The sequence below is a fragment of the Moschus berezovskii genome, chromosome 6 (assembly GCF_049115385.1).
Source record: "Moschus berezovskii isolate FMDL1 chromosome 6, NW_MosBer_1.0, whole genome shotgun sequence".
In the NCBI taxonomy this organism is placed as follows: domain Eukaryota; kingdom Metazoa; phylum Chordata; class Mammalia; order Artiodactyla; family Moschidae; genus Moschus; species Moschus berezovskii.
In genome coordinates this window covers 73,424,357-73,448,666 of record NC_142465.1, presented here as the reverse complement: position 1 = coordinate 73,448,666, position 24,310 = coordinate 73,424,357, and the positions used below count along the sequence as shown (strand labels likewise).

Genomic DNA, 24,310 nt, shown 5'->3' with positions numbered 1-24,310 from the left:
CAGAACTTTTCTTACAGCTTAAAACATTGTTTTTTCTTGATCTCCTCAGCTGTAGTAGTTCTTAGAAGATTAGTACCCATTTTAATAGTGGGCAAATCTGCCAGTCTCTGATCGTATTTTTTCTGTGTTCACCTCATCCTCACCAGACATCAGGAATTTACATTTATTAGTGTGGGTAACTGATTCACAGCTGTTTCTCCCACTAGAGTACAATTACTATGAGAGCAAGAGATGTCTGTTTTTCTCATCTCAGCACCCAGCACAGTGCCTGAGACACAAAATCAAGCATAATTACATCTGTTACATGAGTGGTTGATGCATGAGTTCAGAGAAGAGTTTGATCCTGAAAGGTTCAGAAATTCCTATGCAGATGACTCCTGACTTGAAATCTGAAACCCCATCCATGTCTCATCTTTCTACTGGGAACCACTAACAAAGCGCTCCAACCGTGTTACTCATCAGCTCAAATACGGCTTCTCCACGACAGTAAAAATGGTCTTCTGCAACCTTCCAGTCATGTAACTTTTCCTTATTCCCTTACTCCCAAATATACTTAATAATATTGTACTATTTAAACAATTGCATTATTCTTTCCTCAAGGAGAAACTGTGACCTGAAAAGCAGGTAAATTTAAAGATTTCTCTTTTTCCAACAGAGGAAAAACAGCATATAAGCTCAAATGATTCATTCTCTCACATGACTGCCCATTTTTAGGAAGATTTGAGATATTTTTAGCAAACTGCTATTTTTAAGGGTATCAAATAACCAGTAAGTGCCCTCCCCCGAAAAAGAGCATGCAATTGTTAAGTGTTAGTTGCTCAGTCATGTCTGACTCTTTGCAACCCTATGGACTGTAGCCCTCCAGGCTTCTCTGTCCGTGGAATTCTCCAGGTAAGAATACTGGAGTGGGTTGCCATTCCCTTCTCCAGGGGATCTTCCCAACCCAGGGATCAAACCTGGGCCTTCTGCATTACAGGCAGATTCTTTGCCTGATGGCAGAGCCACCAGGACTGACGTTAAATAAACTATCAATGATTTGCTTTCAAAAGCAACTTTTCAGAGACTATCAGAATATCCACATAGATATATATTTATGCTGAGGTCTTCAAATCTCTAATGTTATTTATAATGATCTTGAGATGGTAAGACATTCTAAAGTGCCTTTTGAATCACAAAGCTTCCATTTCCATCTAACATAACTTCAGTGCCAGATATTTCAATTACACCAAACAGAAAAATGGAAATTCAGGTATAAAATGAACAGGCAATTATGTATATTTATCAGAATATTCAATGAAAAAACTACTTTTAAGCATGCAAATTAAACAGCATCAAACATCTGTACAATACCCCCTCCCGGAAGGTTCTTACTGTTGTATTCATGATTCCTGTGCCATGTGTTCGAATTGAATTAGCAATATGCCGAATATTAATAGTGTTCAAATGTTTGTTATTACTTGTTCGTTCAATAAAAATCTGTAATAAAACAAACACAATCCATAGCAAACACTGGTCAGTTAATCTAGGAATTTAAGAACTCTATTAGAGATAATTGGAAAGTCATTCAAGAAGATAAATAAACAAGATCTCTAAACAATCATTGTTTCCTTTATTTTACTAACTTTCACTGCTAAGAATCAACTCTTTGACCCTCAGCCTTTCCTACTATACACCCAACCACATTAAAAAAATTTTTTTTAATTTACTCACTTGATTATTCAGATTATAGAGGTATCGAGATACAAATATATGAATGTTTCTCATAATTTCCAAGACATCCAGGCCCTACAAAACAATCCACATATAAGTTCTATTATTATTAGTTTAACCAAACTTATCAATATAGTAACTTACTGCTTACATTAAGTCACCCAATATTTTTAAATTATTTTAAAGAACTACAGAAAACACACAACCAAAGGTTAGAATTGGCTTCCCTGGTGGCTCAGAGGTTAAAGCGTTTGCCACCAATGCGGGAGACCCGGGTTTGATCCCTGGGTCGGGAAGATCCCCTGGAGAAGGAAACAGTAACCCACTCCAGTATTCTTGCCTGGAGAATCCCATGGACGGAGAAGCCTGGTAGGCTACAGTCCACGGGGTCGCAAAGAGTCGGACACGACTGAACAACGGAACGGAAAGGTTAGAATAGGCTTCTGACGCACACAATCAGGACTAACTGCTTGGGGAAATCTGATTGTTATACCTTTTGTGTAGACAAGAAAAGTTAAAACTTCAAAGATCCATGACTCACAATCATTTCCCTACCACTTCTGAGAATATTTGTCCTCCCAAGGATTTTTTTCTATAATTTTTAGAAAGTAAATTAACAGCCAGATTCTAAAAGGCAGCCAGAATATGTGGTGATCTCGAAAGTATATACTATTTTTCAGGCACTATGCAAGGTTCTTTACATGGAATTCTCAAAAAGATATTATTCTTCTAAATTCCACAGCTGATTACCCTCTGTTTTTTCAGTCTTTTATCTTTACTGAGGCTTTCAATGGCTTAGTTAAAGATCTCTCTTGGTAAATGACACATTGCATTTGAAAACATGTGGACTATTTTCAAGTACCTTTTGATATTGATTTCTAACATAATTCCACAGTGATAAGAGAACAGACATTGTATGACTTCAGTTTACCTTTAGACCATGAAAATTTTACACCTTGTTTTATGTCCCTGGATATGTTCCAGTGTCTTCTGCTTTATAGTCTATGGGAACTTAAATAGAATTTCTATCCTGCTATTGTGTGACAATCGTATAAATCTTAATCTTGTTGAATTGATTCATAGTGTTTTCCAGGTCGACTATATCCTTCTACTTTTCTATTCATTTTATTAATTTTTGAGAGTCTGATAAGGAAACTCCAACTAAAAGTCTTAATTTATCTACTTAAAAAATAATTGTAATGTACAGTGGACTATATGTAACTTTGTTCTGTATTTTCTAAGTCTCCTATAAATGTGTTACTATACTTCCATAATTTCACAAACAAACAATTTTGTTATTGTTTTTAACAAAAAACAATAAATTCCACAGCTGAAGAAAATGAAACGAAGAGAGCTCTGCAAAGTCAAAGAGCTAGGAAGAGGCAGAACCCAGGGATTTTAGAAAGTCTAATTCCAAATCTTTATGCTTCTTTTAATTATGCTAAACCACCCTGAATATAAGCACTTCTCAGATGACTCAGTGGTAAAGAATCCTCCCGTCAACGCAGGAGATGTAGGTTTGATTCCAGGGTCAGGAAGATCCCCAGCAGAATGAAATTGCAACCCACTCCAGTATTCTTGCCTGGAAAAGTCCATGGACAGGGGAGCCTGGTGGGCTATAGCCCATGGGTTCGTAAAGAGTAGGACACGACTGAGTGACTGAGCTCACCCATATGTACCTTTAATATACAAGTTACCTAATAAGAATCCTTCCTTCTTCAGTGATTACGTGAGTAAACTGTTCCATAGCTTTTCTAATTGGGGCTCAAAGTAATATCAAAACACCCCTTTGATTAAGTTTTTATTATAGATTTTCTCACATTTTAATCTAAAAATTTATTTACTCATTATTTTTCTCCCACTAGGCTACAGGTACATGAGCTAAGACTTTTCCTATTCATTTTTGTATCCCTAAACATACTGAGGGCTTCACAGGAGACTCAGTGGTAAAGAGTCTCACTGCAAAGCAGTGAATGGGTTCAATCCCTGGGTCAACAAGACCCCTGGAGAATGAAATGGCAATCCTCTCCAGTATCACAATGCAGTGTCTGGCAAATTTTTGATAATTATTAATTTTATAAATAAGTGAATGAAAGGATATACAAACTGATCCTGGAACTGGCCCCTATATATGCAGTAAGATGAACGAAAAATTATGATCTTCAAATTTTGGAACTGAATTAATGGATTTTAGTAAATATTATATCTGGATTATCTTAGAATTACATGCAAATTAACTGAAAACAAATCTTTGCACTCCTGAGATACAACCATATTGTAAATTAGCTTACTGAATTAATAAAGCTAAAGATTTTGCACTCAATTTGAAAACAAATACAATTGTATAAATTTAACCATTTTTCTAAGATATTAAAGCACATATATTATATCTAATTTAAAATTCTTAACTGTGACCTTGACTAAACTTGTAAAAGTTCAGGAGAAGTCACCTCACTATCCTAATTTGATTCTGAAAAGCTGTATGTAAATTTATGTATGTACCAAAATTTCAACAAAAGGTGAAATATAAACATTTGGAAGCATGTGCTAAATTCTTTCATAAAGCAAATCAGCACTAATTTTTTCTTCTTCTCAACTATGAGGTTTTTATATATAGCAAATATTTTCTTTTCACTTTCAACTTTGAAATATAAACACGTACTAAATAAAATTTTTTAAAAAATTGTCTTAGAGAAATACTATTAAGCTACCATTAGACTATACTAAGAACACTTTATACTATACCTGTTCCAAAGTCTGACTAGGAAGATGGGCCTCTGTCATAACCAATCCATAACGCTGAGTAGCTAAATTTCTCATTTCACTGTAAGTAGCCCAGTCATGAAGAGCTACTGTCGTTAGATTGTAGAAAGTCTTGTCTAGGTAGTGAGTTACATAAGCTTCAAAACAAACAAAAAAATCAAAACTTTTCTTGATTTAGGGTAACAGTAGGAGAGGAATAAAAATTACACTAAAAAGCAAACAACTTGTCTTTGAACATTAAATTTCTTCCTTTAAAATAAGGTGCTAGGAATGGAACTTCCCTGGTGGTGCAATGGATAAGAATTTGCCCGCCAACACAGAGGACATGAGTTCAATCCCTGGTCGGAAGATTTCACATGCCATGGAGCAACTGAGCCCATGCACCACAACTAATGAGGCTGTGCTCTAGAGTCCACAGGCTGCAACTACTGAGCCGTGTACTACAGCTACTGAAGCCTGTGCACGGAGCCTGTACTTCACAAGAGAAGACACCAAAGCAAGCAGCCCACGCACGACGAGAAGTCCCTACTTGCTGCAATTAGAGAAAGCCCACACACAGCAACAAAGACCCAGTGCAATCAAAAATAATAAAAAGCGAATTAATTAAAAAGAAAAGACTGAGAGGGAAAATGTTCTTTAAATAATAAAATAAGCTGCTAGGAAAACAGAAATGAAGAAACCAAAAGGAATTCAAGAATAAATGGACTAATTAATACAAAGAAAGATTTTTCTCAAGGTTTCGTTTTTGTTATTTGTTCTTTAACAGAGCAAACACATATAGAATACGACCCTAAGAAGAAAACCAGAACACTCACCTCGAATGTCAATGAAACGATTGAAAAACCGAATTGGGTTCAGAGAGAAAAAAAGGGCCAGGTCTTTCATGCCAACTTTGAAAGGGTTTCTGTCATCCAGCTTTAAATGAGTATGCACAGAGAGTCGCAGGTCCTTCTCTATTTCTTTGCACAACTTGTCCAGCAAATGCTATTCAGAAAAGAATTGATATCTTAAATTTTCAAAATGATATTCCAACTGTATGATTCTTCTAGATGTCCATGTTCTCAATGTGAAGAGCTTTATACTCAGTACAATGATGAAAAAATTTGTCAAACTGTCAAACTAAATACTCCCTGGTAAAATATTGTTTCACTGGGAAAGTGAAATTATTTTGCTATACATTTTAAATCAATGACTGTTTTTTAACCAGGAAGCAGTCAGATGAGTTCTAATGAGTTCATTAGTATTTTAAGTATAATACCCTTGCAAAGAAAATCAAAAGTTAATGTCTGGTAGTTTCACCACAAGGAACATGAATATACAACATGAAGCATAAAATTTATATAAACCAGAACAAAGGAAGAAAGATCCTGAGAAATTACAAGAGAAAAATTTTTAAATGCTTCCATGTAAAATTATTAAAAAATCACAAAACAAAACTCACTGAGCTAACAGCAACGAAATTAATCATCTTTTCTGGTGTAACATGGGGTTCTAAATACTGACCAAGACATGTACCTTATTTTCTAAATATGAATATTCAGCACGAGAAATTATATTAAAAATCTCACATTTTTATCAAACCTGAGTAAGGTTTATATTGTAAAACTCACTCATTTTTAATTCCTCCCTCCATATAAAAATACTGCTGGCTGAAGATACAGTTTTAAAGACAGCAGTGTTTACAACACACACTTCATTAGAACAAGGAGAGATGCATTTAAATTGTTACACAAGGAACAGCGTTTACTTTTAAATATAAAAGATTTCAGTCATTAGCTCTCAAAATGAAATTCAACATTGATAGTTGTCTTAACTGTATTCCCATAAGCAGCAGACAATATTCAAACCAATTTTGCATTTGCAGTCTTCTAATGAATAGGACTTTAAGTTCAAATTCTTTTACTTGAAAAAGTAAAAGAAAAAAGAATAATTCCAAATTCCTATATCTGGATTTCCATACAAAAAATTAGACCAATTTATTCGCACAACAGTGACAGTTCCTTTGTTCTAGACAGTGATTTGCAAGTAAGAATCATAAATTTGTGAAAGTCTGCTTCAACCCAGAAAGTTTTTCCAAGCACTGCATTCCAAACACCTCTCAAGCTTTGCAATCTCAAATGTTACCTCATCTAAAATTTCCATAATTTCCTTGTCATAGCAATCCAGAAGTATTTCATAGGACTCCAAATGCCTTGCATGCATCATGGCAGGTACACAGTCACGTAAAGCACTGAACATGTACTAAGGAAGAAAATTAGAATGCACATGAAGTTAGAAAAACTACATCTCTAAATTATAGAAGTTACCTACCTTAAAAGACAAAGCCTCAATCTAAAGGCTGTTCTTCTACACATGACTATCTTACTTTCCTAAGAGTTCAATTTTATTCTCTAAAGCATATGCTAATACCAAAAAAAAAAAAAAATCACATTAACTAATCCTTTTTATCTTAAGCATTCAAATACATTCATTTATATAAGGAAATGGAAAGATCTGAATACCTTGCTGACAAATAAGTCAATTATTTTGACACAAACTAAAACCCAGTGAAATGAGAATGATTAGGAATATGAGAAGAGTTATATATTCAAATTAATTCATTTGTATTAACATAAAATTTATATGCATAGCACTGTTAAAAAACAGCACCAGTTTTTAAATGGTTTATTAAATCATCCATTTTAAAATTAAAATGGTTTGTACAGTGAATTAAAAAAATGATGTTCTTTACATTATTCTTTTACTTACATGTAGTCTGGCTGCATCAACAGCATTTTCATATACGTCATCTAAATAAATTGGGAAGACAGCTCGATGCCAGTATAGAAAACAACAGTCACATTGTGTCTGGATTCTACAATGTAATGTAGTAATTAGTGCTACCAAAAGTAACCCCCCAAAATAAGGAAAAGAATGACATTATATACTGTAAAGGTAAGAGCTGTCTATTCATATCTGTATTCCCTGTATCATTTAACCCAAAATTAGCACAGAAAAGTCACAAAATAAGTATTTTTCAAATAATGATAACAGTCCAATATCTGACACTGTTAAAATTTTATAAATGCATTTTAGTTTTAAAGCATACTTAAAAAAAATATAACTTTAACACAGTTTAAATTTTCAGTATTATTTGACATGACTAGACTTACAAGACCTGTACCACATGTACCATTTTACCTGTCTCAAAGTTGAAAAGGAGACCTTTCAAAAAACTGTGACCAAAACAGCAACAACAAAAACTAGTGGCACTCAACCTATTTATTATCTTTGCCAAGTGACTATTTCACACTTTACAGGGTAACAACTTGATCATAAATATCTTATAGTGAAGAAAAGTTCAGTATTTCTTCCATGGATAGAAAGTGAAATGCCACTAACTACAAAAATCTGAGCTTCTCAGAATAACAAAAACACTACGCTATAAATATGAGCATTAAATAAAAATTGTGCTGTAATATTAGTTCAGCTGGAAATCAAAATTCAGAAAACCCATTTTCCCCTCTAAGAAACTGAATGCTTATTTGATAAAAAGAAAACAATAAAGCCACAGGAGTTATACAAATAAGCCTTCCAAAAATGAATCCATCTTAGTGATTGTCTAACCAATGATGTAACTCAAATTCTGTCCCAAATAAAATTATGGAAGACTATGTAAGATGGCTCTAAGTCTCTCACAAGTAGATGAACCCTTGTTACAAAGCAGCAACTCGAGTCCATTAGAGATACCCATCACAATAAGGACAACAGTTCCAGAGTCTGCCAGATGCTCTCAGGGCTATATCACATTTTTCAAGTGAGTTCTTCCAAAAGCTACATCCTTACTACAGAAGACAAGTAAAAGAAATACGAACCCTCGTCGGAGTCTCTTTAGTCATGCCACAGAAGTTATAAGGAGGAACCAAACGTCTACCTAGATTATATTCCCTCTACTGCTAGCCTATTAAAAAAAAAAAAAAGCCCTGATGTTTCCATCACCCGTATCTTTTGTTACCGTTACATATCCCTGCTTACCTTTCTCGAAGTTCACTGATAAGATCCAGCTTTTTCATGACTACTTGAAGTGGAAAGAGTTCTTCATCTTTAAATGTTTTCTATTAGGGAGGGGGAAAGCGCAGAGAAGTTGCACTTGAGGGACAGGTTTCTTAAGTCAGTAAAAAGGGGAGTGTGAAACCTCAGGTCTCATTTTCACTCTGTAAGTAACAGCAATGCACTTACCATTTGTGTGCCCACGCTCAGTGCCAAAGAAACAATAAGTCGTCGCTGCTTTGTGCTTGGTCCATTTAGAGTGTTTTCAGCCAAAACTAGAGCAGAGAGCACATCAAGACGCTGTTCACTATATTTTTTGTCAGAAATTACTCTTTTCTTAAAGATAAAAGGAAACAGGACACAGCAGCTTTAAATTTGAGGCAGTAACAAAAGACTCATGAGGAAAAATTTTTCAGTTCTCTTTTCCATGATTCAACTTAACAGCACTTAAAACAAATACTTTCCCTGTTCACTTCTTATGATAATGTCAGATGCTTTATTTCCATAACATTCTTGCTGAACACCGTCAGGAACAGCAAATTACTAGGCATACCTCAAAATTACCATATCAATTTAACAAGGAAATAATTTAAGAAAGACACAACATTATTTTAAAAATGCACAGTATGTCCTTTTTTAGTAGAACTGTGTTAACGCAGGAAATTAAGGCTAAAGATAATCCTGATCGCTCTCAGTAAAATCATGGAATACCCTGGAGATTACAACCAAGAATATTGTGGATAAACAGGTTTAACTAGAAAACACAAAACAACAGAAGGGCAAACTAGAAAGATAATATAATTATGCTTTTATACCTTGGCCACAGAAATAGAATTAAGAGCCTGATGTTGAAGGTGCTGTGTTATATGTGAGACTGAATCAGCCACAACCATGCTTCTCCTGTAGAACATATGTTCTATTGCCTAAAAAGAATCAGAAGTGATTCTGTGAGAATCAACTTAAAACTTAAAATATTTAGGCACAATTCTAGAATATCTTTATGACTTTGGGCCTGGTAAGAAATTTATAAATGAGATGAGACAAGCACTACTATAAAGGGTAAGACTAGTCAATTCAACTGTATTAAAATTAAAAATTTCTGTTTATCAAAAGCCACTATAAAGAAAATTAAAAGATAAACCAATGTATGAGAAAATACCTGCCACACACAAGGGATTACTACTCAGAATATGTAGACACCAAATGAATCAAACACTTTTTTAAAAAGGCAAACAATTCAACAAATACCTGAACAAAAGACAGGAAAATATTTTTCACAAAAGAAACAGTTAATATTTGAAAAGATATTATCATTAATCATCAGGGAAGTGTTAAGTATAAGGTCAACTATAAACACTAATTCATAAGTACACGTGTGCGCGCACACACACACACAAAAGGCTGATAATACCAATGTTGGCCAGGCAGGGAACAACAGAAATCTAATATACTGACAGAGGTATGTAAACTGATGTTAACTACTGTGAAAAATAATCTGGCATCATCTTAAAAAGCTGACTTACATACACAGCATAAAACCCAGCAATCTACTCATAGGTTTGTAACACCTCATAAAAACTTTTGCACAATTATACCAAGAAACATAATACAAGACTGGCAACATGATTTAAAATAGCAAAAACTGGAAACAACCCAAAAGTCCAACCCCAGGAAGACTACACAGTAATGAAAATTAATGAACTACAGCTACTCATTCCAACATGGGTAAGACCAAATAAAAAATTCTGAGTAAAAAGAAACCAAGCCAAAGAATACATGAGACATCACTCCATTAATACAAACTTCAAAAACATTTATAACTAAAAACTGAGTGGTTGGTAAGTTCAGTCATATGCCACAAACTAAAAAGAAACAAGGGAATGATAAAGTTCAGGACAGCGGATCCTCCGAAAGGGTGGATTAAGATGCAATCTGAGAAGGACAAGAAAGGGGGCTTTGAAAATACTGGTAACATTCACTTTCCTAAATGGGATGATAGGTTTTTAAGTATTTATTATTTTTAAATTATGCTTCCATATTAAATATAAGATATACATGCATTTATACATATATATACTTCTATATTTGCATTTCACTAAAAATAAATATAACTAATAATACCTTAAAGGAAAAAACTGCTAAAAATCTAAAGACAAGATCTCCAAACTATCTCTATTTCCTAAGCAAATCTAAAGTCACTAGTAACAGAAATTCACTAGCAAATCTTTAGCTCAGGTTTTACAAAAAGCTACAAGTAGGCTCTCCTGCCTATGAGTTTTATTTTTTTACTTAAAAGTATGCTAAGAAACATTTTACCACATTTTCAAAAGCATTCAAATCCCAAGATTACAACACTTCCTCTAAATTACAAAATAAACAGCCTCATATGCATTTTAATACTGTAAAATATAACATTTCACGTGTAGTTTTTAAAACTCATGCAACACACTTTAAACTTCCATGAGTAAAACTACTAATATTTTGACTAATCTTTTCATTCTCCTTCTTTTCTCTTTGGTTACATGTTAACTTTTAATAAAGTTTAAGTATATTCGCCATTCACAGAAAATTATTCAGAAATTTCTGTCACTGGCTATTTCCTTTATCTAACTAAGAGACAAATATACAGTCCCATAATTTTTTATACTCATAATCAAGAAGTCAAACCTTACCCCCCAAAATCCTACTTTATGCTCAGATCATTTCTCAATTACAATGGCAAGGTAATCCAAAACTTACCTTGAGAAGTTCAACAAGCCTGCATAATGCCTTAACTGATGTTTTGGTCATTGGCTTTTGCATGGACATGTAGAGATTCATTGTGGTTTTAATAATGGTACTAATACTATATGCATATAAAAAGCCCTATAAAAAAAACAACATAAAACATCAATTAAAATCACAATAAAAGGTTTCATTTCTTTAAGATTTCATTCTCTATGTGATAATAATTCTTCAACTTGCCAATACTAGTGTTTCTAGAGTGCATTTAAGATTTTGAAATACTCTACATGCAGTATTATACATGGTGGTGAAGTTTCAAAGCACTCCTTCAAAGTTATGTAACCTATCACATACTAGGTCAGTCCTATTGACATTACAGTATATAATTGCAATTAAAGAATATTTCCATTAAAAAAACAAAACTTTCAGAGAAACAACTGGGATGTCAGGAAGATATCTATTCATCCTTATGTTACCTGCCAGACAAGAGGATTAAAGACTCCTATTTGCTGCAGCTTAAGACAAGAGCTGAGGGCTCTAAGGAAGTAGGAACTGAAAAATGAGGAGAAAGAGAGCTGCTCTCTGGCCAGCACAGACATTCAACAGTATTTCTCAGTTCCAAACCAATTTCCCCTTTCTTTTTCACCCAGACAAATCCATCTGCTACCATGTCCTCTGTTCACGTTGCTGCTAATCAGACTTTCTCTCCTTCCAGCCCCAAGAACAGGTTCTCGCTTACCCTTCTACTTATAAAGGAAGCCACAAGTCCTGTGAGGATTAAAAAAAATTTAGTGCTAATAAACCCAAGGAAACAATACAGAATACAAAATAAGAAAAAGGGTACTACCTCTCAAATATACTTTCATTTAGATCCAAAAAGGACACACAGAAACAGAATAATGGAAATTCTTTGGGTTTAGAAAGAAGGATCAAAAAGAGATACATGTACAGTTTAGAGATGAACCTAAACTGTATTATTGTGAATATATCCAAGGAGCCAGGGCAGCAGCTATATGCCAGTGATTCTCAACCTTTTTCTCCAGCTCCACCATGCGTAACAGTGGCTGACTAAAGGAATGACACAATGAAGGGAGGGGGAATTTTCTGTGAACCAATAATAGCTCTACCGTGAAGAGATCGACACAATAAAGAGGACTAAGAAATGAGAGAGTAGGCAGCTTCCTAAGAGGTGACAGTAAGATCAGAGCTTGGGGTATACATGCAGGAAAGAGTCGCAAGTCTTACCTTGTCAGCTGCAGGGCTATTACACCAGACCCTGAACCTACTGCAGCACTGGGAAAAGTTAAAAAGCAGAGACAAGGAACAGGGAAAGTGTAACTCTAAGGCAGGCAGGAAAAGAGGTTTTTTGGGGGGGAGAGGTGAGAGGGGGCAGAGAGGTCACAAGCTACTATCACCTCATTCCCAGATGGTCATTAATTTATGAAGGATACACATGAAGGATGAATTTTAAACATCTAAATGGGGTGGGGGAAGGTCTGGGGTCTGTTTCTGTAAATGGAAGAATAGATAAATTGGACCAACCTTCCCGTATAAAACAACCAGAAAATCTGGACAAAACTTTTTTTTTAACTCTTGGAAGGTATCAAAGAGCTATCAAGAAAATAAGAAACCACAAGGCCATGACAGGGAGAAGACAGAAACCCAGAGACATGAGCACGGCACTTGAGGCTGCTTTCCTATAGAGGCATCTGCCCATTCCAAAAGAGGGTAACAAAGACAGAAGCCAGACATATCTTTCAAGATCCCTGAGGATAAAAATAGGAGCTCATGGCCTGTCAAGGAGAGGAGGGAGTCCTGCTAAATCAACCAGGCTCTGAGTTGGGATTCTTAAAAACTACCCCCTAAAAAGTAAGGGTGAACTAAAAAAACAACCATCATACAATTTAGGTCCCAATTTAGATCATCTAAACCCATGACCAGGCTGAGGTAATCTCAGTTACTAGTTGTCCTAGACTAATGCGTATTGGAAGCAAATATTAAATCCTCTCTGGAGGAAGAAAAACAATACCCAGATCTTCAAATTATGTCTACAGTTCCATATACAATTTGTGTTATTAAAAATCACCAGGCATACAAAGAGACAAGATATATCCAAAAAACAAACAACAAAAAATAGATAATAGAAATAGCTAGATAATGCATTATTGGATATGGGCTTTAAAGTAATTATGTTGAGTATGCAGAAGGAAATAAAGCACAAAATTATTTCAGAAAATTGGAAACTATAAAAAAGAAACAAACTGAAAAGTAATTAAAATTAAGAACTAAGAAAAAAATTTTAAAGTCAGTAGATGGGTTTAATAGGTTAGATGAAGAAATAATTAAAAGGGAGAATGAAACAGGAACAGTACTTAAGAAGTTAATGACAGAATCTTCCACAAATTCCAAAAGCTTTACAAATCCCAAGTAGCAAAAACACATAGAAAACCTCATGTAGGTGCATCAAAGTTAATATTGCTTAAAAATCAAAAAGTAAATTTTATAAGCAATCCAACAAAGACATATATTGAAAAAAACAGCAAAACTGACAGCTGTCTTCTTGACAAAAACAAAAGAAGCCAGAAAACAAAAAAAAAAATTAAGTTAAATTTTAACAGGTATTCCACAAGTAGAAAGATGAGGGGATGCAAGAAGGATAAAAAGCAACAGAACAGGTAAATATATGAGTAAATCTAAATGAATACTATTAAAAACAACAGCAACAATGCCTTACATGGTTTAAAATATACAAAGAATCAAAATACACAACAGCAGCACAGGTGAGAAGGGGTAAATAGAATTAAAAGGGCTTATGAGCCTTATACTCTGGAAAGTGAATCCCTCATGTATATTGGAGTTGAATGTTCAATAATGCATCTTAAAATCTCTACAGTAACCACTAAAAGAACAGTAAAATACTGAATGAAATTAACAGAAGGAAAAATAAAATAAATAAAAATAATTCAAAAAAGAGCAAGAAAGGAAAAAATACAGATACAGAACAAGTGAGACAAATAGAAAGCAACTAATCAGGTGCTAATTAAATATGCATATCAGTACTGATATACAAAAAAGAGTTTCATTGGAGAGAAATACATGTTGCTTAAAGGAGACACACATTAAATAAAGGAGCCAAACAAGTTGCAAATAAAAGGATGGTAACAGATGGACCTTGCAGACAGACCTAATTAAAAGAAAACTGGTACAGCTATGTTACTATCACACAAAAGAGACCTATGACAAAAAGCATTACCAGACATGATAAAAGGTTTGACTCACCACTAAGCTGTAACAATTCTAAATGTTATGTGCCTACTTAGTCTCAGAATATATAAAATGAAAGTTGACGAAGCTACAAAGGATAAATAAGACAAATCTATAACACAGTGGGAGATTCCAACCCAGTTAATTATCTCAGTAACTGACAGACTATTCAGACAAAATAATTAACAAATATGATTCTACTTTATATATATAAAATACCATGACCAACAAAAAGCAAACTACATTCTTTTTAAGCATACATGAAATGTTTGCCAAAGTTGTCCATAGCCCAATCCACAATGCAAATCTCAACTTCAATACTGTATTTTCATACTGAGAGAAATCAATAATAAAATGGTAACTAGGAAATTCTCATGCATTCGGAAATGAATTCTATTTCAAAACAGTCAAGAGAGCAAAGGAGAAATCACAATGAATTTTTTAAAGTATTTTGAAGTAAAGAATAATACAGATACAACACATCAAAACTTATGGGATATAGCTAAGAAGTCAGGACTTGGATGAAGTGTAAATTTGCATATATTAGATGCGTATATTAAAAGCATATATTAGAAAATCTAAACAAATCACACAGATCCAAACTTACATAACCAAGTCAATTTCAGTTTTAAACACAAAAACATATCCTACCCTTTACAGTTCTTTCACAGTGTACCTTCTGTACCCTGGATTAACAAATAAATGATCCAAATATTCTAAGAAAGAAGATGCAACTACCTGTATAAAAACATTACATCTACTGGTGAGGTCTTCAGCAAATTTATCCATTCTCTGCTCTTTAGATAAAATAGATTCCATTTTCATCATCCATGAGCTCACAAAGACGTAGTAAGACTGTACATCTCTAACAAAGGAAAATATTGAGGTTATTCAGCACAGGAAAGAAAATTACTTCCATTTCTTCACACTGGCTAGAATAAAATATTTCCTTGCAGCAGCCAATTCATCAAAATATACATGTTAAACATACACACATAATTTACTTAAGCAACAAATATTCACTGAATGTCTATACAGGCCAGGCACTGTTTTTCAGTACTAAAACCAAAAAACAGCAGTAAACAAAACAGACAAAACTCTCTGCTCCCATGAAGCTTACATTCTAGAAAGAAGAGTTGTGCAATAAAGCAATCAGTAACTGAACTCTGAGATGTCAGATATGTGCTATGGAAAAAATACAGCAGGGAAAAGTGACTGGGGCAGCAAGTACAATTTTAAACAGTGATCAAAGTAGCCTTACTGAAAAAGTGATCGTGAGCCAAGATTTGAAGGAGGTAAGTAATCCATGCAAATATACAACAGATGAGAATTTTAGGAAAGTAAAGAACAAATGCAATCATCTCAAAACAGAAGAGTGTGTGCCATGCTCAAGTACTAAAAGAAGTCAGGATGACTGAAGAGCAGAGGAGGGGTAAGAACAGAAAAGGAGATCAGAGATACACAGGGGTGAGTGGGTTGGAGGAACAGGCAAAGTGGAGAGTAGAAAGGGATTTGTATAAGGCCTGGTAAGGACTTCAGTGGAAAGCCTCTGAAATGAAGTTGCTCAATCGTGTGCAACTCTTCGCAATTCCAAGGACTGTAGCTTCCCAGGCTCCTCCATCCATGGAATTTTCCAGGCAAGAGTACTGGAGTGGCCATTTCCTTCTCCAGGAGATCTTCCTGACCCAGGGATCGAACCTGAGTCTCCCACATTGCAGGCAGACGCTTTACCTTCTGAGGCACCAGGGAAGCCCCCCTCTAGACTCAACCCTGTTGGCACCAGGGGCTGGTTTTATGGAAGGTAATTTTCCCACAGCCTGGGGGAGCTGGGGTGAATGGTTATGGGATGATGCAAGCAAACTGCATTTATTGTGCACTTTATTTCTATTATTGTATCAGCTCTACCTCAGGTCATCAAGGCATTAGATTCTGAAGATTGGGGATGCCTGCTAGTGGATTTGAGCAGACTGACCTACTCTAACTCTGAGGAGGATCAGTATCACTTTGGTTGGCATACTGGAAATAAACTATATAGGGGACAATCGTAAAAGCAGGAACCACTTAGGAAGTTCCTGTGATAATGCAGAGGAAAGGAGATGACAGCCTGAACCACAATGGAAGTATTTTGAATCTGAAAATAAAAGCTAACATTTACTGAATGCTTACTAAATGCCCAAACACTTTACACAAATTAACTCATTCCATCCTCACATTAACCTTATGAGGTAACTAACATATTATGATCTCCATTTTACAGAACAGGAAATTGACACACAGGGAAATTAAGTAATGGGCCCAACATCATACTAGTACTCAGCTGAGCCAGGACTTAAGCCCAAATCTAGGAAACTGTCCCAACCTGGAAAAGCTGAATCAGTAATAAAATTCTACTAAGCAGGCTGCTTATTAACACTTTATCACTCTGTCAATGCATATCAAATCACTCAAGATGAGAGCTTTCAGGGCACAACTATTTAAGTTATACTCCTCTTTTAAAAACAATAAATTAATTTCAATTAATTCAATGTGTTTTAAGGAGGTGAAACCTCACCATCAAACCTGAGAAAAATTATTTCTGTTGAGCCAGGATTCCATTAAACAAACACCACCAACAGCTGCACTCTGCCTCAAATGGTGCTAAAATTTACTATTTAACTTGTGGATGATTTGATTTAAAAGTCTGGAACACAGATAAAGGGCAGAACCCCAGGGCAACACCTCCACTTTGAGGAGGAGAATGTGATCAGGACTCAAGCAGGACTCCTCTCTCCTGGGCTTTACTTCAGTGTTGTAAATTTGAGGTTTCTTTGGCAGAGTTATGACAATGAAAAAGACACTGCCCCCTTCAGCTCAAAGGAGCTCTGCAGTGACTGTGTAGATATATTTTTGAAATAAAAGAATTTAGAAACATTAAAATGTTATCATATGGGGGGAGGGAATCTTTGAAAGTCAACTGACTCAAATTTTTACTTAAGAACACTCAGTTCCTATAGCACCTTGGACTGACAGTCCTCTGTGTTCTGCCTATTCAGCTCTGGTGTAAGGGTCATTACTCCTCAGGGCAGCTTACACAACTCTGCTGCAAAGGCTCAAGAGAAGGCTGGGCACAAGTCTGCCTGGCCTCTGACATTTTCATAGCTGTGTGCCCTGGCAACATTCATTTCTCTAAGCCTCATTTTCGTTACCTGAAAATGGGATGAAAACAGTACTTTAGTAGAGTAGTGTTAAGGGCTTGTGCTCTAGAGGTGAACTCCCAGCTCTGCCACACATTAGTTGTTTAAATTTGAGTAAGGTCATTCTCTTTGTATCTCAATTTTCTCACTTATAAAATGGCCATAACAACAGTATCTACCTCATAGGATTGTCTGATGATTAAAAAAGATGACACATGAAGTTCCTGGAATATACTGGCTTACTGAAAGCACAGGGTAAATATTAGTTGTGATTTTACTATTTCCCACATGAGAAGATTGTTACAGAGTTTATGTAAGACTGTGTTTAAATCCTTTAGCAGAAGGCCTGCTGCTGCTGCTGCTAAGTCACTTCAGTCGTGTCCAACTCTGTGCAACCCCATAGACGGCAGCCCACCAGGCTCCCCCGTCCCTGGGATTCTCCAGGCAAGAACACTGCAGTGGGTTGACATTTCCTTCTCCAAGGCCTAGGACAAGCTTAAAAACATTGGCAATTACTATTAATATCTGTCATGTTCATCTTTTGGTTCTGATTGAACTTCTGGAACCACAGGAATTAAATCTGTTTCCTCTTCAACCTGAACACCCTCCAAATATTTAAAGAAAACACATCATTCTTCAGATTTCTCTTTTAAAGGTCAAACCATATAGACTTTTCCATTTAGTCTTCAAAGGTCATGGTTCTCAGATCTAACATCCTGATCAGCTTCATCCATGGATGCTGCACTTTGTGACCCTCTTAAAATGTGGCACCACCAAACACTAATTATGTGACCAGTAAGAATTCAATGCAACTACCAATTCCCCTAGCCTACATACGGCAACTAATTTCCAAAATTTGGGTGTAATTATTAATGACATCTAAATATAAACTGACTGCATTGCATTGTTAAAGAACGTTAAGCCTCTGATAACAAAAATATCCAAATCTTTTTCAAGATTACTGCTAATAAATCTAATTCCTGTCTCTCCATCCTACTAAATTCATCTCTATAATCTAAACCCAAACTTATGTCTTTATCTCTCAATTCTGTCTTAGCACATATTGGAGAGCCCTGAAATGTCTGCCCTGAGTAGTCCTGCCTGAATTGAGTTGCTATCACTCTCCATGACTTTAATCACAGGATTTGGGAGTATTAAAAGATGCTTTAGGGGATCTCAACCATTCCACACATACTCCTCCTTTCCCACTGTACAGGAGTGACGCAACTTCCCCTTCAATAGTGAAGATCAACAGAAAGTGGGTAGTTTTCCATATTATCATATAACCACGTTACAGATAAAAACCATGATCAGCACCGGGCCAAGGCAAAATCCCATGACACTTCACTTAAACTCTTCATCTTGGTCAACACAAAATTTCAGCACTATACTCCAGGGAGAATGCAATATACTCCAGTGAGTAAACTTAACTGTTGAGCCAAATGATGAGAACACGGGAGTTCACTATACTATTTTCTCTATTTTGTGCATATTTGAAATTTTACATAGGAAGAGAAGCTAAAAGATGTAAATATTAGAAGAAACGAAAAGTATTCTTTTAGGGAACAAGACTAAGGTATAGGGGGCAATTCAGCAGAGTACAATTATTTTTCCCTTTGAACCTTCAGTACTTTTTAACTGCTTAAATACGTGCATACATTACTTTCATAAAAATAAAAAAAGGATGGCATCAATCTTGCAAAAATCAACACTGAAGCATGTACACACAATGTTCTTAATTCATCAAATGGCATCCACTGCAGCGACTTCACACTCAAAAAATATGTAATGCACCTGATAAAAAAGCATGTGTATGTATATACGCGTGTACGCACATGTATATGTATTTCCATAAAGCATAATTTGTCTACATCTTAAGCTGAGGTTTAAGCCTAAAACATTTAAAACAACAACACACTCCTAGAAAATAAATCTCCGAGAGACTGCCCAGCCTTTTCTCTGGTAATGAGTAACTATGTTTGATCTTATAATTCAAATGCTTTCCATATATTCAAAATCATTGTAAGAGTTGAAACGTAAAATATCTAAATATTTTCATTATGGGTACTTATAAAACCTACTTGGATAGTGACTGCGCTTTCTGCTGTAGGAAAGTATCTCTGTGTATTTTAATGGCCTGAAGACTTTTTTTGTCCAGAAGTTTGGCAGCTGCTGGTATTTTCTGGATCAAAAAATTATCAGGAAACCAAATAATATTAGCAGTTAGAGTGATGGCTGGTACCTGAAACAGGAAATATAATAAAGGGGGAAATCATTAAATGCAGGCTAAATAATGAACTGTTTAATAGTCCGACAACAGGCAAACAATTTATTTCAAGAAAAATAATGATAAAAAGATACTCATTAATATGAAAAATTATGTTAACATGGCACAGAATTCATGGCAAGGCATTCCTGTATCTGGTGTGAAGCATGACATTAATTTTATTCTGCCTAAATATTAAACAACATACATATGCATGTGCACACACACTTAAACACACTCATGGATTTTCAGATGAACAAAAATGTGTAAAAATTAAACAGAAACTTGAATCGTTATGACCTTTACTTTCACTTTATATTAGTGAAAAAATGCAAAATACATATCCAAGATGGCTGGGTTCTCATGGTCACTATACTTGATTCTACACAATATTTAAATTTTCTACTTTGAAATCAGGCGCCACACTATGGAAACAGCAAAGACAGAAAAAAAAAAATTTTTCATATTTTTCCTACTTCAATAATGGGAATGAATGACCAAAAGAAGGAAAAGAAAGAGAAGAGAAACAAGTAGTAATAGTAAGTTAATGCACAGGAAAAGATCCAGAAAAGCACCTACTAATCTGTATTTATATGATGTGGAATTATGGGGTATTTTCATGTACCATGTTACTTATTTTTGGACAGCTTAGTTTTTTAAATGAATACTATGCTATTAGTTTTGTAACTATTATTACAAAAATTATCATTTTTGTAAGCAGGAATAAAACAAATTTTAAAATATCTAGTTTTATCCAAAATCTTTTCCATCTATTCAAATTGAAAAATATAGAAGTTACAAATTCTTACCTTCTTACAAATGTCCAATAAAGACTTGTAAAACTTTTTATCAATGGTTCGAAAAATTTGAAAGTGCAATACAAAGAGTCCACAAACTCCCACATACTTGTCTCTCTGATCAATTTCAGAAGGTTCTCCTTATAAAACAACATGAGAGAAAAAGAGAGTATACTTACAGTTCTGCTTTAAAGGAAATGAAAACTTTACAAACAAAAACAAAAAAATGCATTTTACATTACCAAGTCTGGCTTCTACATTTGCAAAAATTGAGCGAATACTATGTGCAAATTCTTCAGCAAAAGTGCTATTTTTCGACACAGATACTCCTCCATTGAGAGAATCAAACTGTTGTTCTATACAGGCCTACACAGAAAAAGTTTAGAGAAATTTAGACTCTCACAAGTTATTATGACTTAATATGCTATGAAACAGAATTAAATATAGAGTGATAAAATCCTACATTCATCATTTTAATTTTACTAACACTGAGGCTCAAGTTTTAAAATCTAATCCAATATCTAAATCTTTCTGAATGGGAAATGTATACTTACATATTTGAGCACCAGTTACGTGAAAGTAATAAAACCGAACTGAAAATCTATAATCCTACATGAAGGGACACAGTGGTGCTTGGTGATGTACAAAGGTATATCTGATGAAGCAGGGGAAAGCATGTTTTATTATTTTAATTTACACTTTTAAGAAGAGACTTTATTTTTCCTGGTTACAATTACTCTCCTAGCACTTTATTACATCATGTGTAGAAATGGCTCCCAGAGAAAGAATCAACAAAAAAACTTCTTCTAAAATTAATGGATTAGTAGTTAAATTGGTATAAACAAGAGCTGTATCATTCTGTAAAAATTGTGACCATCTAAAACATAAATTAAAGGTAACCTTGAAATAGATTTTAAATGGAATATACAGTTGACCCTTGAACAAGTGGGGGTCAAATCAGATATAATTTATTGCTAGCCCTCTGTATCCACAGTTCCTCTCCAAACTTGGATTCAACAAACTATGGACTATATAATACTATAGCGTTTACTATTGAAAACTATCCATATATACGTGGACCCGTGCAGTTCAAACCCATGCTGTTCAAGGGTGTACTGTAATGCAACTTCTGGTGAACACTACCAAAGCAGTGCCATCTAACACAACTTCCTGTGATGATGGAAATGTTTCATATATATGTTGACTGGTATGACGGTTAGCCACAGCTGACTTTCCCTCCTGTTTTACTGAGATACCACTGGCATGTAACATACGTTAAGTTTAAGGTGTGAGGGCTTTCCTGTGGCTCAGCAGCAAAGAACCTGCCTGCCAATGCAGGAGATGTGAGTTTGATCCCTGAGTCGGGAAGATCCCCTGGAGAAGGAAACGGCAACTCACTCCAGTATTCTTGCCTGGAGAATCCCATGGACATAGGAGCCTGGAGGGCTACAGTCCATGGGGTTGCAAAGAGTCAGACATGACTGAGCACACACACAAGTGTGATAATTACATGTGGCTATTAAGCATTTGAAATGTTGCTAGTATGGCAGAGAGTGATTTAATTTAAATTTAAATAGCTACATGTGGTTAGAAGCTACCTGAATTGTATAGATCCAAATTATATTCCCTGGATAGGAAGAATTAAAACAGACTTTTAAGAGGCTGTTTCACAAACCTAAAATCCAGAGATTAACAAAAAAATGCTTGACACAACTGTTTCTATACTAATCTTTGAACAGTTCTATCCTTTTACATAATTAAAAAAATAACTTTATCCCAAATACAACCAGTATGCTATTAATTTCATTAGCTACTAGATACTGACATAATTATACTTTATAACATAATCAGTGTTTCAAGCTTAAGCACTTCTGAAGAAAAATACAGTCACAACAACATGTTATAAAAGTGCCCCACTACAATTCGGAGCTGGGTCTACTAACACAAGCCCATTTATTACAGTCTGATACAGCTCTCATACCTGAAATATCATTCCATCAAGTAGCTGCCCTTCTAGCTTCAGCAAGAACTTTTCAAATGGCTTTAGCTTTTCTTCCTGAATTCCAAACTTTGAAGGATTGTGATGGACAGATTTCAGTAACCTTATAGAAAAGCAGGAGAAAGACCTTCAATTTGCCAATAAATTCTTATATTAAAAATATCCCCCAAAATCAAAGTTCTATATTTGTCATTATTTGGCTCTACACATTTGAAATTTTGAACAAAAACAATCCTAAAATATTTAAATTTCTAATCACATACCTTTTTATATCATCTTCAATTCAGATACCTGGTACTCTCCAGATAAAATTTAGTGAAAACTTAACAGATTGAATAAAATAAAATGCCTTCACTTTAAAAAGTTTGGAGTATAAAACAAAATAAAACCAAGCTGAGAATAAATAACTGTTACTTGTACAGAACAAGGAAAATAAACCTGGGTCCTAAAATAGTCAAATTAACATTCACTACTGATGTTAAAGCCGAAACTGCAATACTTTGGCCACCTCATGCAACAAGTTGACTCACTGGAAAAGACTCTGATGCTGGGAAAGGTTGGGGGCGGGAGGAGAAGGGGAAGACAGAGAATGAGATGGCTGGATGGCATCACTGACTCTGTGGACATGAGTCTGAGTGAACTCCGGGAGTTGGTGATGGACAGGGAGGCCTGGCGTGCTGTGATTCATGGGGTCACGGAGAGTCGGACATGACTGAGCGACTGAACTGAACTGAACACTTTAAGAATTAGATGTTTTATACAAGTATATCATACTCTCAAAAAGCCTATCTGCAATTAAAAGAATGGTTACTGTCTTCAAAGAAAATCTGAAATGAGATCCTTCTAAATATATATCTTCAGGTCTCTTAAAGGATCTGTACTATTTATTTTTTTAGTAATACATTAACTCTATAAAGAGTATTTTAAACATTTTAGTCGGCTCACCTTTTGTACATAGTCCAGTGGTCTTTTAACGTGATGTGATTATCAATAATTTCATCCAGGGTAAGCAAAACTGTCAGCAGCTCTCCCAAGTGCTCATACATAGTCTGTCAAAAAACCTTTAATGATTATCATTTAATCACTAGTTAGAAGTTAAGCTTCATGTGGATTTTAAAGTTAAACACATCTGGGATAATTACTAACTTAAAGCAGTGGGAAAGTTAAGCTACAGATGAAACTACTAATCCTCAAGATGAACAGCCTAAAATCGGAAAACCCTTCACCCAAATCTCATCCTTAATCACGATACTGTGGATTCTCTCAGACCACTTAGAACAGGGGTCCCCAGCCTTCAGGATCTAAAGCCTGATGATCGGAGATGGAGCTGATGCAATAATAATAAAGTGCACAGTGAATGTAACGTGCTTGGATCATCCCCAAACCACCCCCTCATCCCCCTTCCCCCACCCCTGTGGTCTGTGGAAAACTCTCTTCCACAAAAGCAGTCCCTAGTGCCAAAAAGGCTGGGGACCACTGACTTCAAGAGTCTGCATGGAGCCAATACTAGGAAGAGTTACACTCACAGTGGGTCAATAACACCTCATCAGGTTCACAAATGAGAGAACAAATGCAAAAAAAGAAA

At 35.2% G+C, this 24,310-nt stretch overlaps 1 protein-coding gene across 1 annotated transcript in view; it reads right to left on the bottom strand.

Annotated features, from left to right (window-relative positions):
• WASHC4 (WASH complex subunit 4) overlaps positions 1–24,310 on the bottom strand; it is a 56,476-nt gene that overhangs the window by 20,579 nt on the left and 11,587 nt on the right. The window contains exons 9-24 of the mRNA XM_055395857.2: positions 23,671–23,774; positions 22,708–22,828; positions 20,969–21,092; positions 20,739–20,866; positions 19,745–19,905; positions 15,229–15,355; positions 11,242–11,367; positions 9,318–9,425; positions 8,692–8,838; positions 8,488–8,567; positions 7,222–7,327; positions 6,598–6,714; positions 5,289–5,457; positions 4,456–4,610; positions 1,711–1,785; positions 1,372–1,476 (exon numbers count right to left, since the gene is read on the bottom strand). Coding sequence (XP_055251832.1) covers positions 1,372–1,476; positions 1,711–1,785; positions 4,456–4,610; positions 5,289–5,457; positions 6,598–6,714; positions 7,222–7,327; positions 8,488–8,567; positions 8,692–8,838; positions 9,318–9,425; positions 11,242–11,367; positions 15,229–15,355; positions 19,745–19,905; positions 20,739–20,866; positions 20,969–21,092; positions 22,708–22,828; positions 23,671–23,774 — 1,953 coding nt within the window. The remainder of the gene's footprint in view (positions 1–1,371; positions 1,477–1,710; positions 1,786–4,455; positions 4,611–5,288; positions 5,458–6,597; positions 6,715–7,221; positions 7,328–8,487; positions 8,568–8,691; positions 8,839–9,317; positions 9,426–11,241; positions 11,368–15,228; positions 15,356–19,744; positions 19,906–20,738; positions 20,867–20,968; positions 21,093–22,707; positions 22,829–23,670; positions 23,775–24,310) is intronic.